The following is a 15,861-nucleotide window of genomic DNA, read 5'->3' as shown; positions in this document are numbered from 1 at the left end:
TTCTATCATATATACATGTACATTACTATCTTGTACAAGCAAGTAGCATGGAATAACACTGGAATGAAAAGAAAGCATACACAAGAATTTAGTATACATTTTTTTTTTGGTAAAATCATACTGTACCCAGGAAAATTTAGTGTGTAGTGTAGTCACATTCTACTTCTGTATATACTGTACTGTATTATGTGACATTTATGTTTCATCCTGGAAACGATTTTGATATACAGGTACCAGTGACATTTTTAACAGGAGATAAAACTTAACTCAGTAACTTATAATCAATATTAATACAATGTTACCAGTTACCTTGGTGTTTCCCCAAAAGTAGCAGGTACTTGCTTTTCAAAATTTAATGATAACATCCTAGCAGCCATTTGTGACTGCACCTCCTGTGATTGAACGTGACAAAGAGTTAAAAGACATGCACCTAAAAGCCCATCTCCCGCAACACATCATCCTGCCTTTAAATTTGGGGGTTTCCACCACAGACCAAGCAGACTTTACACGGGTACCCACGCTGTCCATCCCCCTTGGGTTGTGAGTCCATCTGCAGGCTCCCGCCAGGGGGACGCCAGCCATGACGCCCGCCTGTACAGTCTCTGCTGGTGGAAGGTTGCAACCAGGTACCACGCGCTCAGCTTCATGATGCAATTCACAGACGAGTCACATCATGGAGTTGTTCGCTGCGACGCCTGCATCCGCAATTCGCTCCCCCTTCCACTTTTGCCAAAACCTTGTGTCTTGTGTCATTTATTGAAGCATTAATAATGCTTAACATTATGAGATACAATAATTTAGAACTTTAGACAACAAAATAGTATTTCACGATGTCTATTTTGACCAAACATGACATAAATATGCTAAAAATATGTGATTTGTTCATTTGTTGACATAAAATGAACAATTCTCAGAGAACATCTCAACAACAGTTCAAAGAAGTTGAGAGCAAAGATAAAATATAGTTGAACTCTGATGACCTTGCCCTTTGTTATATAATATAATTCCCTTTATCATAGTTTGTTTCAATATGAATATGCATTGTCATAATTAATTTTGAATACAAACAAGTTTTGGGATTGAAACAACAGTGAGAAAGCAGTTTACCGAATTTCCTTGATAGATATAAATATCTTACAAAAACATTGGTGCCTAATTTAATTATTTTAAGGGACATAATTTCCAGCTTTATTCAAAGTAATTCAGATATTTTAGTATAAAACAAAAGCTTCATCTCAGAAAAAAAGTGCTGCATTTAAACATAAATGGATTCATAAAACATGTAAGAAAACAGAAAATCTTAGCTGGCTTTTGTCCAAGTATTTTGTACAGGTGTATGTTAAAAATTAATAATTTCACCGAGACAAATATGAACTGCCTCATTGTGTGACTACTGTATTATATGAAAAGTAAAAAAACACCCTCTATAAATAGCTACCATGTTGCAAGCTCTGCTTTGTATGCAAATCTACTTAAATAGTTAGTTGGTGTCCAGTGGAGAGAGGAGTCAACAGTACTGTTGCCTCCTGAGAATCTACATCTTCAAACACTGCAATCTTTGTTTTTGAAGTGAGTTTTTAAACTAGTATTATAAAAGCTCTATCATTCCATTCTAATAGCTGAAACAAATTCCTGTGAATTTTCATTTGTCAACTGAACTGTTTGTCAAATACAGAATACATATATTTTAGTAAAATTTTTTTTAAAAATGTGGATGCAACGTTTTGCTTTTTATGTATTTTTTATGTTTTGTTTTTAATTCAATAACTTTGAACTAAACAGATTTTCTATTACCTTCAGATCTTGATCAAAGATTGGCACCCAGTTCATAGGTGTGCTTATATTGATTTTCTGACATCTTGTTTTCTGTGAAGATTTTATTGGTAGGTTTGCAAATGTGTATCAGACTGTGCAAAAACTCTCTTCATGAGTTGGTTTTGAAACCCAGCATAGTATTCCCATGGGATTTGGGAGATACATACCCAAGGATATTATTACAAGATAAATGATTTGCTTCATTGAACACATACAACAATGCATATTTCCACTGAGATCAATGACCTTTGTTGCATATCACCAGTGATCAGTTAAGTAAAAACAGTCAAAATATTTTATCAGATTTTCTCAATTTTTGCATGATATTTTCATACAGGACATCTGTTTTTCAAACTCAGGGAAGACTTTATACTGATGAATAAGGTGACCAAGTTTGATGAAGTTTGGAATAGAATTAGTAAAGTTATTGTGCATTCAACTCATGAATGCTTACGTATGCACAAATTTGAACTAAAATTTAAAGAGAAAAAAAATGTATCACATAGACCAGAGTATGTTGAATAAAGAAAAGCAGTACATGTATATTCTTACCAAGGTTGTCACTTGCACATCTTGCAAAGCTTTTAAGTTTAGCTGAAGCTGAGAATTCTGCAAGGATGGAAGATACTTGGATACTTAATTTGGTTTGAAAGTGCATTTTTAATAGAACCATATATAAACCATCAATTACATCACAGTAATAGACAAATATCACTTTTGGCAATAACACACCACTGTTATTTATGTAAGTGCTGCTAATCAGTATACCTGGTTTACAAATAACAACCTCAATGTTTAACACACCTAGTAATTTATTCTTTCAAGTAGAAAAAAATTCCTAGTTCCAGCTACAAGTTCAATTGAAAAATAAATTTTACAATGTTCCCTTTCATCATTCAATAGTAGTTCATTTAACAATCGTAACCAACCATGATAAGCATTGAGTGAAAGATCTAACACATTTTCAATCTATTAATGTTGTATAAATACTCACCATTTTTACTTGAGTTCTCACTGTAATCAACTATGTCACTCATGATAAAACTAAAGAATAAAAAAGTATGCATGTATGCAGTTTTACCTTCCTGTTGTAGTAATGTTGTACTGTTTGCAAAACTTAGTTGAAAGTCATTCAATTTTGAGTATACTTGGCCATGAATCTAATCTGAAAGTTACTATGTTTGTGAGTTATCTGACACATTTTTATTAACTTTATTACAATAAATATCGTCATGAATTGCTGTTTGAATTCTATTTCAAGAGTAATGTTCGATGTTCAAAGTTTGCTTGACCACAGTGGTAACACAAGTATTAAATAGTCATCGCATGAATTCAAAAGGGAGGGAGGAGCATAATGGTGATACAGAGCACAAAACAAGAGTCTGGTGTGCATCTCAGACTAATTATAATGCAAAATGCTTCACATCAAACGCAGAGTCAATGAAACTGCTCAGTGATATATAGCTATACACAGCGATATTTTTGCAAATACCATAGATGTTGGATTTATTACCATACCATGTTTGTTCTGTTAATAGTTGTGCTTACATAAATTAAAGGGTAGTCAAATAAGTATACATTGGAGATGAGATTTTAATAGAGCAAATACAGTACAGGTATTACTTAATATTAAGTAATTAGCTGTCTAGTAGTATAAACTAGTGTTTCCTATACAGCTTCATACACACCTTCTACTTGGTTCTCTCATCTCCCCACCTCCAACATGATCATCATCTTCTTCCTTGTCATCATCACTGTTGTCATCTTCTTCTTCATCAGCCTATAACATTTAACATCCATTTTGAAATGTACGTTCATAGATTAGAAATAGAGATGATTGTGTTCACTGTGAGACTAACTACAAAAGAAATCCTTCAGTAATGTCAGAATTTTTTAACAATCAATATCGATGAGCTACTCTCAGAATAGCAGTAAATGGCCACCAGTCCAAAATTTATATGAGGAAATCAGTAATTATACTAACCTTATAAAAATAAAAACTAGTTTTACTCTGAAATTGGTCATCACAGGTAAACTCAGGACCTGTTGTCCCACCCAACAATTTTGATGAGGTAAATCTACTGTTGTAGAATATGCAGCATTTTTCCTTTACATTGTTTACTGTTAATGGTACATTAAAAGGAACCTGTTGGTAAAATATCAGAGTATGAAAATTTAAATACTTCATTTTGCATAGCAGGTTCTTTGTTCCCACTTCGATTGATTAAATGCCAATTCTATAAAAAAAATTATGACAAACACACACATGGCTTTAAAACATTGCGCAGTAGATAAAAAACAAAACATTGTGTGCTCAATACATTCTGGGGCAGCAATCCTTATTTAAACATGCTGATAAAAAATAAATGACAAGGAAGTCAAAATTAAATTGATGGATCAGATAACAGTATCAAATAACATCAAAACTGTTATATGTGTTGTCACAGTTAGATCCAGCATGTAACAGTTTCAAATCAAAAATGTAAAAACAAACTCTTGGTCATAATCATAGAACTCATCTGATTAACTTTACTTACAAAGTCTTTTAATCCGGCAGCCTTTTTATATTTTTTACCATCAAATATAACCCTTGTAATTGTTAGAGTCTGATGCAAAAACAAATAAAATAAATTAATAATACATGATATAAGCTGTTTAAGGCATTATACTTTAAAGTATAAAGGTTCATATTCATTTTTGCGCCAGGTAACAATTACAGACATTGAATGCAACTGTTCACTCTCTTGAAATTTTACGTGCAATTTGCAAGTGCATTTGCTACAAAGACTATATTCCAGTTTGGGACTATGTGACAAGGGTCTGTGATCATCTCCTTATCATAATGCTATCCTGACATGGTACACTCACCCAGGACTGAAACTAATAATAATGGGTGAAAACAGGCATGAAAACCTAATACAGTATACAGTTACAAAATGAAGAGAAAAAATTACATTCACCAATCCTTCTGATCCCTCAATTAAGACTATGGTGAGTTAATAAGGCAGTGTGTCCACTAGGAAACTCATTTGTCATGTGATTATATCTAATTATTGGTTGAATGGTTGTCCATTATTGTACATGAATAAGATTACCCCGGTAAATTACAGAATACAAAACAAACCTACCATACAACTTCATCAACACAATACTGCAATGGGTTCAGAGAATACACCAATTACACCACAGCAACAAAAATATTCATTAAATATAGAGACTTGTAGTCCAATCAAAATACCTTTAAGTTTATACCAAAAGACCATGCACAGAATCATGGCTTTTAAGAAGAGAAAAAACAAGCAGCCTGTTGGCTGAGATGGCTTCGCTGTTAGCAATGCACATTTCAATTAAAGAACAGAAGATATCATTAGAAAATGAATAATATGCATAGCATCAAAGCAATTGGACTTGTGGTTTTTAACAAGAAGTCCAAAATATCACTTTTTACCAAATATTACAAAGTATGACCAAAAGATATCATCATGAAATGAACAAATCTAAGAGAGGTCCACCCAAGGTACATATACACTAAGTATCAAAGCATTCAGGCTTCCATTTTTTAAGAAGATGTTGAAAAGGTAAAAAGTTGACACAGACGACAGTCACCGGACGAAGACGGACAACCACTCATGTGATAAGCTCTGCTCGACAAAGTCAACAGCGGAGCTAAAAAAACAATTGCTGATATACACGAGTTAATCTATAAAGTGAACAGCAGCTCGTACCTTGGGACATTTCACCTTTATATTATGTGGCTTCTTTGCCAAACATTGTCTTCTAATGAGTTTTTGTTTTTTCTCTATTTCAGCCCATGTATCTATAAGAAATCATAGAGATACAATGTTATTGCATGCTCACCAAAAAAGGGAATAGGTAGAACTATTTTGTTTTTTAATATTAACTTATATGAAGTTACTGAAACTATGGCGATGTCCCAGGAGGTGTGTTTTGGGATGGTGGTGGGATCAAAGAATAAAATACTTATTTAGGTAACAACAACAGAGAAATTGATTTTAATATGGCGCCTGGAAGAAAACAACAAAGAAATGCGAAGTCACATGAACAAAAAGTCACATGGGAAACTGGCGAAATTTGTGTTATAAACACTGTTTAACATAATATATTAAACACACATTAATGTTAATGGCCATGTATTGTATTAATCTCAACGTCTCTAATAGAATAATATAACATAAATTGTATAAAAGTTCCTAAATAATAGTGCACATACTGTATTAATCTCAATGTACCCTAATAATAATGCAGTAATACACATAAGCACAATACAACACATGAAAAATCTGTACATTTGTTCCACTTTTCACAAACTGCTTATGCACTGCATTACTTTTAATTATTTTTACAATATACTTAAACAAATTTACAATGAAAACGTGAGTCATTGCTCTAATTAGTAAACAGGAAAATTAATGTATCATGACATTAATATTATTAGGTATGGTTGTTGTAAATATGTGTTTTTTTATGTATTATTATCTATGATTTTTTGCCATTTTTGTGCAAAAATAGTGGCAAAATATGTAATGGAGGATTCTTGGGTAATTGAAAAAAAACAGTAACAAGTGAATTGTATAAAATATCTCTGGCCAGACACTAAAATATACCGACAGCCGTAAACAGGTATGAGACTGTCTTGTGTGTTACCTCAATCAATATGGAGTTACCAAGAATGCTCTATTTCAGATTTTGTGGGATAGGGTTATGATTAGAACACCCCATGGCACAAAGGCAACAGTCTGTGAATAAGATAGGCCAAAAGATCACATCACAAAAACAACCATGATGGAAACTTTTTGACATTGAGTTTTCTTGTGCTGACATAGATCCTGCAATGATTTTTTTAATCATTAGTAGTTTCACCAAAGGTTTCTTTTTATTAAAATGATTTTTTTCAATCAGACATTAGTTGTGGAGTGATCGGTAAGGTACTGTATGTGACTGACTGCTTTATACAAGTGAATTTTTGATGTTTTACTAATCTGAATAAACCAGCCATGATGAGAAGCATTTTGAACATTTTGAAATTGATTTTTGATTTCATTTATAATTTATTTTTGACATTGGAATAATTATTCAAAACATTTTATTTTGCATTGGTAGTGGCGTGATCATTGATTTATGACTATACAAATATATGGACAAATAAACAAAAAAGAAGGCAGATGTATGTACGACTTAACTGCAAGTCAGACAGACAGACAGACAGACAGACAGACAGACAGACAGACAGACAGACAGACAGACAGACAGACAGACAAAAAACAGAAACACTGACACAGACATACAGTGTATAGGGCTATAATAATATAAATGGCCTGTGAAGTTTAATGACTCTATACATATATGTGAATATCCAGACAAACAGACAGATAGAAAGACTGATGTATGTAAGCTGGTAGTTTGCACTACAAAGTGTAAGATAATGACCAACAACAAGTGTTCAAAATTTGCCTATAAAATTAAAGTTTTAAAATTATGATTCTGTACTTAAATGCAAACAAACAAAGGACAGACAGACTGATGCATGTAGACACAAATGTTGGACCATGATTCACAGCAAGATTCAAAAGAATTGGCCTGAAAATTGAAAGGACAGAAAGACAAGACTGACTGTATCCCCAGCTGACACTATGTTTCATGGGGCAATAAATCTAAAAACATATCAATAATTACCTTCAGTACTTGTGGTACTTTTGTGGTCTGCATCTGAAACAAAATAACATAACTATTAACGCCTTTTACTACAGGTAACACCTGAGCTAAGCAAAACAACCACTAGACATATTCAACAAAGACGCTTACAGTGAGTGTAATGAATATGATGATTGCTTTCCCAATAAGCACTGTGTGATGTTTACAATTGTGCAACAATGTTTACATTTGGTCATTTAGTATATTATTCAGCGTGAACATGATCCAGACATCACAGGCATCTCCATTTTCAAGTACTGTTAATTAAATTTAGTTTGTTATATAATAAATTTATGATTTTAATTTATTTTAGCTTTTTTTGATAGACAATACTACCAACCATCACTGTGTTGCAGACTTGCAGCCAGTGTAGCTATTATTTGGAAATCTCCTTATCACTGCTTGCATCTATATTGTATCTTCTAAAATAGAATGCAATGAACTTGAGCCAGAACGCTACTTGTCACTGAAGATTCATACTTATACAAATGATATGTGATTACTTCTTTCATTTTCACATTAGTGTTTGCTTGCAAATGTGCATTATATATGCATATATTAACATGGAAATTTACCCTCTAGCATGATGAAAAAAGACTACATGTCATGGAGGGACCAATCATTGTTCTTTAATAGGGTCTGAATTGACAGAATTGATATCTCTCCATTTAAATAACGTGAAAATGTGCATACTTATATCTACAAGTACGATAATCAATACTTGACATGTACAAAATGGAAATGCAATATAGGTAACTAATACTGATATGAATTCTTTTTTCACTCACTATCATTGCTTGCTTGGCTACTATTCACTGTATGTCCTGAAATTATGGTTAGGAAAAAAACAACAATTAGTTTGCACATTTGAATTATCAATAAATTCTGACCTGCAAATACAGTAGCAAAATGACAAGATGTATAGAGAGACTTACCAAAAAGATTGCCTATACAATTTATAGAAATGGTAAAATACACACAAAATATTACAAAAATTTGATGTGTCCACAAATGTTTTCTAAAAACATCCTAACCCTCAGATTGGCACAGTTCAAATTATGAGTCTAGCAAATACATTGCAGGAGAACAGTGATTAGCAAGACTGGAAATATAAACTTTGTTAAAATCAAACTCACCATTTTTTTTTGAAGGTGTGTGTTTTTTAATGCTATGACCACACATCACACACTCCATTTTCAGCACTGCACCTGCACTTGATGCACTTAAGAAATTTGTGCATGCACATAACTGGCAAGAACCAGCACACTAGCATGAAAAATGTGTTAAAAAAAACATTTGTTATTATTAAAGAACAACTAATATGACCCAGCATACCCAAGATTGATTGTTGTTTATTGGGGACAGCTGCATTTGCATATTGTCTAGTTGACATGTGTAGTCTTGTAAATGTCTTTGCAGTCTTTGCTCTCTCTTCAATAAAAGCAGATACAATGAATTAAGTATCAACAAATTGCAGTATACTCTATAAATATGGAGAGTTTCTAGAAACCATACCTATGCATTGTAGCACAGCAATAAATAAAAGTTTTGAAGTCAGGAAGCAGGATCTTACTTGACATTTTAATGCCTGCTGTCAGTAATATTAACCTTTCCTTTTTTTTTCTGTTTCTAGAAATTGAGCAACTTGAAGGGTGAATAAAAAAAAAAAAAAAAAAAAATATAAAATAAATATAAAATAAATAAATAAATAAATAAATAAATGCATATTATATACTCGCATGGTCTCTAGCCATACAAAAACATGCCTTACACTTATTAGACTGCATTTGCTTTTTATACTGCTTGCACAAGCATTTAGAACATTTTCCCCTAGGGATATTTTCATGATCACAGTCCATTCTGTAATATAAGCATTCAAAAAGTAGAGCTAACTTATAATAATCCGACCCCTCACTCGATCTCAAAATCTGACCTGCATCTTCCTTAATTCTATTTATTTGGGGTGGTGGAAGGTAGGGGTAGGGTTAGAGCATGAAGGTAAAACACGAATTCTTTTTTTTTACCTCCAGGCTCCATGGTTGGAGTTAAGATTGGGGTGGGTACAAATCACAACAAAATTTGATACAGGCAACAATTATTCACCTGTCTATAAAAGTCAAACTTTGGTTGCCTTGTATAATAAAACATTTCTTATTTTCCCGGGAAATGATAGAATTATAGGTTACAGCAGTCATATTCGATGATGTCATTCAATTTTCAAATTCGACTCGATGAGTGGGTGACTTCATGTACAGTTTCGCCACTCTTTGCTAGACTTTAATTGCCATGTTCTTTCCACAACAATCTGAATGTCAGATTAAAGTAACCAAATATACGTCAGTGGCTTCATATATGCCTAATTGCCAGAAAATATTTCAGTCCGACCAATCTGTGCGAGGCAATGAAGTATAGTGAGACGCAGAGTGACGATGATGATTACAACGAACAACATTTAGCAATCCATGCTTTTCGGCGATTATCTTTGGAAGTATTTGTATGATAGGCAAACGACCGTCTCAATTCAGACCTCATAACATGTAAATAAGTCCCGATACTCACCTTTCTCACCAAGGGAAAAACTTCAATGAGCGAGACTCTTCACCCTGCTTCAACAAGTGTACGTAAGAAGCGCCGTTCAAAAGTCATTGATTGGCTGAGCAGTTAAGGTCAGAGGTTAGAGGTCAAGGAGCAAAGGGCGAAAAAAGTAAAAACCATTTTCAAAACCAAAATTAAAAAGCAAAGTCATTTTCAAAAGTAAAATGTAATTTTAAATTCATTTTCAAAAATAGAAGTATTTTTTCATGTGCAAATTCATTTTCATTTTGAAAAATAAAAGTAAATTTTCAAATGCAAATTCATTTGCGAAAATAAAAGTAAATTTTCAAATGGAAATTCATTTTGAAAAATAAAAGTAAATTTTCAAATGGAAATTCATTTGCAAAAATAAAAGTAAATTTTCAAATGGAAATTCATTTTCAAAAATAAAAGTAAATTTTCAAATGGAAATTCATTTTCAAAAATAAAAGTAAATTTTTAATTGGAAATTCATTTTCGAAAATAAAAGTAAATTTTCAAATGCAAATTCATTTTCGAAAATAAAAGTAAATTTTCAAATGCAAATTCATTTTCAAAAATAAAAGTAAATTTTCAAAATGCAAATTTATTTTCAAAAATAAAAGTAAGTTTTCAAATATAAATCCATTTTTGAAAATAGAATGAAATTTTCGATTTAAAATCACTTTTTAAAAATAAAAGTAAATTTTCAAATGAAAATTCATTTTCAAAAGTAAGATGAGGATTTCAATTTTCACTCTTGTTTTTAAATTTTGCATTGATTTTAATCAACAAAGCCATTTTAAAATGCAAATCAAATATTAATTATAAAAGCTAGAAATACGGAAAAAATGAAACGTACAAAAAAGTGACACTTTTCACAAAGCACGGTCGTGACCCTCCTCGGTTGCCGTATACACACCAAAGCGTAAACAAGACGATTACGGGGCGTTCTATACACACTGCTCATGTCACATGTAAGTTCATGTACTGTATTATCGTTCGATTTGGACGTTTGGGTATAAACTGGCACATTGTACTCGTACTACAAAAACTTAATTTTGATTCCTTATAACGCGAGGCCGATATTGGATTAGAGATTGTTTCATGCACGATCGCGCCGTGCCATGAACTGCCACTCCACTTTGCATTGGCAAGGGCTCCTTGTTTTTTAGTCATAAATACCCTGTATACATAGTCTACGTACGCCGCGGCCGGTTAACGCGTTATGCAACAGTGCCCGTGAATAGTGTATCCACGTTCCCATTGCGTTTCATCTCGGTTACTAAAAATTGTAATTATGCTTTCATTAGATTCTGTGTTTCTTTCATTTAGAAATGTCACGCTTTCCTTGAACCATGACACAGTTGTGTTATTCCAGAGATAGGGATAGTATCCGGAACAGCGCACCGCTCACCCGGGAACTCAAGTGTAAATGTACGGACCCACCGCCACCGCCGCTTTCTAGGTTGCCTGGTAAATGTTTTACTCCAAATTTAGTTTAGGCAACCACATAGTTTCAGATATGTAGTGTTTTTCTAATGTTCAATTTTGAGTATGTGAAGCGTTTCTTGGTATGTTTTATTAGTTTTTTGTCTTACGGTATTTGTTTTGACAGGTATGCCAGAAATCCACCCTACAGTGCGATATGTCGTTGAGCCAGGTAATATTTGTTATTTTTATTTCCAGAACAATTACGTTTCATGTGGCATTGTATTGTATTGTATTGTATTGTAGCGTAGCGTAGCCCACGGCTGAGAGCGGACCAGTGACCTTGAAATGTCCTTGTGGCCTGCCGTGTAGACCATCAAATAACAAATAAATTTTGTTTCAAGTTGCATTCTCACCGTTTCTCGATATTTGTCGAAATGTATTTCTATTCGTTATTTGAAAACGCCCGTGTATTCTGTATTAGGGATATAACATTATAATCTCCGGGATGAACAAATGAAACAGGGAGAACGACAATCACAAATGTGAGAGAAAATATTACATTTTTACAGCGACATCGTCTTGAAACAAACTGGCTCACAAAATATGTGAACAAAAACAAACAAACAGATTCAACATTCTTTTTGACCATATATCCCCTTTAGTGTTTCAGAAACAGATACTTATTGGCACTCAAGACCGTTTTTTGCGAAAGCTGCCATTCCCAGGGGGACTGGATGCCGACATGACACGTAAATAAATTCCTTAGTTCGGCTTGGGTTCACTAAGCCGCCGATTTACTGGTCCGGGTTCATTTGGGTCTCAGGGTTTATTACAGTTTAATGTTTCATTTGGTATTTCTTTTAACGTATATCAGAAACACATGTACATAACAGGCAATACGTTAACTATTTATATAACGACCGACAGTCAAACAAACATCAACAACTTATTTGACAACTTTAAAATGCAGCAAGAACTGGGCAAAGAGTTTTAGTTGAGTCATTATCAGGTCACGTGTTATCAGGTATAGTATTTCAAGGAACAGAACGCCAAAACTGTCGACCATTCTACTACACAGCACATTTAACACAGTCCAAGAGAAACCACAGCCTTTGTAACCCTCGAACTATTCGTTCATTCGTTCATTCCTGTAAATGTTATTCTCGTTCGCCAGAGTAGATTCCACGCTACACTCCAAACAGCTGGTCATGTTTGAGAACGATTCAAATCAATGAATAGCAATATTGAAAAATAATCATAATAACAAACACTTGACATAAAAGTAGACCAATATCAACACAAATAAAAGTATTAGAACAATTAGAAGTGTAACGTTAATAAACTGTATTAGTTGTTGTAGTTTTTTACTTCACAGTACAAATGTGCTTGTATGTGTACACCTGGCTCCTGTTATTTAGTTGCGTATAGGTTATTTATGCCTTCCCTTTTGATATCTACATCAAAATCAGTACCCCCCCCCAAAAAAAACAAATCAACGCCGCTCTTCTGTAATGTGTGTTTTCGACATTTCACTAATTAAAAACATTAATTTGCGAACAGCTTGTAACATTGCCCCCTGTTCGGTGTGCATAATCTACTGATGGTGATATAAAATTGAACACAACAACATATTAAGTAAATCAACTAAATGTGTAAAACGCACTAACGACCGAAACACCCTTACTACCTGTTTGGTGAACTTGTTCATTTATTAGTAGTATGATCTAGATTTTTTTTAATAAACGATGAGATACGAGAAGAAGTTTTCTCTTCGATAGTTGATGTGGGGATGGACGATCGTAGAAATAATTAATGTTGTGATGTTAACATTGATGTTATTATTCACAGATATTGGCCGTCCAATAGCAGTCATCGTAGTAGTTAGTTTGTTGATTATTACTGCAATCATTTTGATTGCCGTATGGTATTATCGAAGGTAGGAACAACTCGTCAATATTACGTAGAACATTCATTTACTGTAAGTGTATACACATTTGCAACTAGTATTTAAATCGTTAACAGGAACAAAAAACGGAAAAAGAAATCTGAGACTCAGACTGAAATGGAGAACCGGGAGAATGTTGACCCGAAACCGAAAGAAGTGACAGAAAACTACGCCGTTACAGATAATCAAGAGAACGATAATTATTACTGCAGGGTATCGACAGAGAACATGGCCGAATGTGAAAATGTCGGTTATCTTATCCCATACTCCGACTACGGCATCAGGTAAAACTTGACTAGAACCCTCTGATCTTGAGGTTTTTCAAATCCGACTACACAGCTATATATTGATGAGTGTATAATGTATATATTTTCCCCAAATTCTTAAAATTCCAGAGAGGAAAAACAACAACTTGGGACTGAAATTACGGAGATTGAAAAAGAAAAAGAAGAAAACGCCCATGCTCTTACAGGAAGACAAAATTCAAGGACACCGATTTTGTCACAAAGCACTGGTCAGGAATGAAAGACGGAAATGGCTGAAGTGGTTACACGAGTGGTACGAGCTCTGCTGATAAGTATTCCGAATTTACGGTGGCTTTAACAGAACGTTTAATTATAAGGTTCTGCTCCAACACCCTTTGGACACTGGCACGCCGGGTACATATAGTGGCGAAAACAAAAATCACCGATTACGGAAGATGGCGTGTAGTTCAAGTTTTGTCAGTTTGTTAACGTGTTCGGGCAATGCCTATCTACAACTTAGAATTACTGATATTTATATATATATATTCTAAAATGTTTATTTTTCATAATTCATCGATTTCCAATAAAATAATGGATACTTCACAATTTATATAGGAAACATATCTTGACGAGTAACAATTTCCTTCATTGTGCGAGTGCGCCCTCGTCGACAGAATACACGTAATCGTTTGTTTGTGTTATGATTTCATTTTCATTAAGTGTGGCCCAAGCATTCCCAATGATATTTTAATCAAACCTTTTTGCCTAAAATTAAATACAAAAATGCATCTTGATATATGAGTTAGATGTTCTGTCTGTGCGTGAATGTACCCTCATTGGCGGGATATTTGAAGTTATTTGTTTATATCACGATGATTTTGCAAACGAACATTGTTGCCTGAAATTGAGTGGAAAATAAAACGTTTCGTCTACACTTTTGTTCAATCAACGCAAAATCATTAAATACAGAATGGTGTCAGTATAGGCGTGTTTTCTACAAAAGTCACTCGTTGTACTTGTTGATTTGCGCAACATCCAAATTCGCCATCTTGTTTATATGAGACCATATATCTCGCGCATGCGTGGCGCGACGACTACCACCCTTTAAGGTAATATCGTTAAACTGTAACAATTATAGCATAATACTCCTTTCACTTTGAGCACAAGTTTTGCATTAAAGTATGTTTTGTGTGAGTTTTGAAATATTGCAGTATTTCACGGTCGTTACAGTGGAATCTAGGGCAAAAATATCTTGTCTAAAATGTTAACTTCTAAAATTGGTTTATCAAGTTATTAGCGGATTTATAAACATTAGCGAGATTGTTATTGGTTTGAAACGTTGTTGTCGAAATTGATCACATGTTGGAATACCGGTATTCATTTAAATTAGAATTTATGTATTATTCCGAAGCATGTCTTAATTTCATACTCTCCATGGGCATAACCATAGAAACGATTCACCGACGTGCTGCTTACCGATGACTATTCAGGTCAAACTTGTGGAATTGTTGAAAATTGTAATTTCACAGAGGGTCGGCAAGGGGTATTTTCGTAAGCTGTAATCAATTTTTTTTATTTTCGTAATAATATAATTTAAATAAATAAAAAAAAGTAAATTCGTAGACATGGGAAATGTATAAAATGTAATCTGCTATTTCATTCGTCCGTAATTTGTACAAAGATCTTTTTGTAAGCGTATTTTCTATTATCCACATTGAATGTTGTAATTCGTACGCAATTTTCAATTTTGATTCTTAAACACAAAATATCAAATATATTATGACAAGTCATTGTCAATGACACGTCCCCGTTCCGTTCATATTTGAGTGACGTATACATTCAAAGCAGATCATGACCGAAATGCACCTGCATATGTACAACACATTGTGCTAAATCTGAACAAAATCCATCCATGCATGACTGAGATCCGGTTCTGGAATTGTGAAAATACGTGATTTTGATGCATTTTCGGCCTTAAAATGGCCATCATTCCGCCATTGTTAAGCAGATCATGAAACAAAGGCACATATCTATTTGTGACATGATGTACCATGTGTGTGTGAAGTTTGAACTTGATCAATCCAGACATGTCTTGGATACGGATCCAGAACTGAATTCTTTAACAAAATGGCCGCCAGTCAGCCATTTCGAACTTGA

General features: G+C 33.7%; 2 protein-coding genes across 2 annotated transcripts; one reads left to right on the top strand and one right to left on the bottom strand.

Moving 5' to 3' along the window:
* Positions 1-123: 123 nt before the first annotated feature.
* Positions 124-10,992, bottom strand: LOC146748659 (uncharacterized). Its single transcript, XM_085494213.1, has 12 exons — positions 10,956-10,992; positions 10,087-10,180; positions 8,664-8,793; positions 8,316-8,351; positions 7,510-7,542; positions 5,541-5,632; positions 4,353-4,421; positions 3,800-3,961; positions 3,504-3,595; positions 2,810-2,859; positions 2,368-2,424; positions 124-392 (listed from the first exon to the last, which is right to left on the bottom strand). Exons 3-12 carry the CDS (start codon positions 8,719-8,721, stop codon positions 367-369), a joined length of 675 nt encoding a protein of 224 aa, XP_085350339.1. The 5' UTR covers positions 8,722-8,793; positions 10,087-10,180; positions 10,956-10,992; the 3' UTR covers positions 124-366.
* On the top strand, positions 10,965-14,498 carry LOC144352770 (uncharacterized). The gene is made up of 6 exons (XM_085494221.1): positions 10,965-11,057; positions 11,416-11,556; positions 11,699-11,743; positions 13,363-13,450; positions 13,537-13,743; positions 13,855-14,498. Exons 2-6 carry the CDS (start codon positions 11,439-11,441, stop codon positions 13,982-13,984), a joined length of 588 nt encoding a protein of 195 aa, XP_085350347.1. The 5' UTR covers positions 10,965-11,057; positions 11,416-11,438; the 3' UTR covers positions 13,985-14,498.
* The last annotated feature ends 1,363 nt before the right edge of the window (positions 14,499-15,861 follow it).

This window comes from Saccoglossus kowalevskii, chromosome 2 (genome assembly GCF_978046115.1).
Source record: "Saccoglossus kowalevskii chromosome 2, keSacKowa6.1, whole genome shotgun sequence".
Taxonomy (NCBI): Eukaryota; Metazoa; Hemichordata; class Enteropneusta; family Harrimaniidae; genus Saccoglossus; species Saccoglossus kowalevskii.
The sequence above is the reverse complement of the archived record's forward strand: the minus strand, read 5'-3'. Positions and strand labels throughout refer to the sequence as shown.